The sequence below is a fragment of the Eimeria necatrix genome, genomic scaffold (assembly GCF_000499385.1).
Source record: "Eimeria necatrix Houghton genomic scaffold, Enh_scaff2225, whole genome shotgun sequence".
Lineage (NCBI taxonomy): Eukaryota > Apicomplexa > Conoidasida > Eucoccidiorida > Eimeriidae > Eimeria > Eimeria necatrix.
Window position 1 is genome coordinate 1,423 of NW_013655163.1, and position 763 is coordinate 2,185.

Here is a 763-nt window from a genome sequence, read left to right on the forward strand (position 1 = left end):
ATGTGCGCGATAGCGACAGGGCCTAACTCCATTCCAGTCTCCCCGGATTGGGAGAAGAGGTTGCATATGGGGACTGAGCGGAAACGCACCGAGGGTCCGGATGTGGGGAAGACTCAGCAACCACCGGCAGACCAGTCCCACGCCGAGACTACGTCGCCTATCAAGGAATGGACTAGGCGTAAAATGGACCGCAGCGGCGAGCAGAACGACGCAGCTACAGAAGGGGACCGCCCGCAGGACACGGACACGGAAGAACTGCAATGGTGGCGCGAGCAGAAGGTGCAGGAAGATACCACGCCCCAGGGGACACTGTGTAGTGTGGGTGTGACCGCCGTGCTAAGAGTCGAAGTGGCCGGCAACCAGTGTGAAGCTCTACTGGATACCGGCGCCTCGAGGAGCTTCATTAGCCCAGGGGCGGTAGAACGCTTGCAGCTGAGAACAAGGAAGCTGCCTGAGGAACACGTGTTCACCATAGCTAACGGTGCGCAGTTGAGGATAGATCGAGTGGTGAAGGGGCTCACAATGTGGTGTGGGACGGCCCGCCTAGCTGGCGACTTCTTAGTCGGGCCGGTGCCGTATGACCTAGTGGTGGGGCTTGATTGGCTGACTACGCATAGGGTAGCCTGGTATTTCCAGTCTGATAAGCTACGTACGTATGTGGATGGCCAGTGGTGCGATCTACCAGTTGTTCGTGCCGCCGAGGCCACACAACGGAACGGCAGTACTCAAGGGACGCGTCAGCGAACCCCCGCAGAGCAGGCGT

General features: G+C 59.5%; 1 protein-coding gene across 1 annotated transcript in view; it reads left to right on the forward strand.

Annotated features, from left to right (window-relative positions):
• ENH_00030490 (hypothetical protein) overlaps positions 1-763 on the forward strand; it is a gene marked incomplete at both ends in the record, with an annotated part of 1,856 nt that continues 1,093 nt past the window's right edge. Inside the window, one exon of the mRNA XM_013584876.1 lies at positions 1-736. Within this exon, the coding sequence (XP_013440330.1) occupies positions 1-736 (736 nt within the window). The remainder of the gene's footprint in view (positions 737-763) is intronic.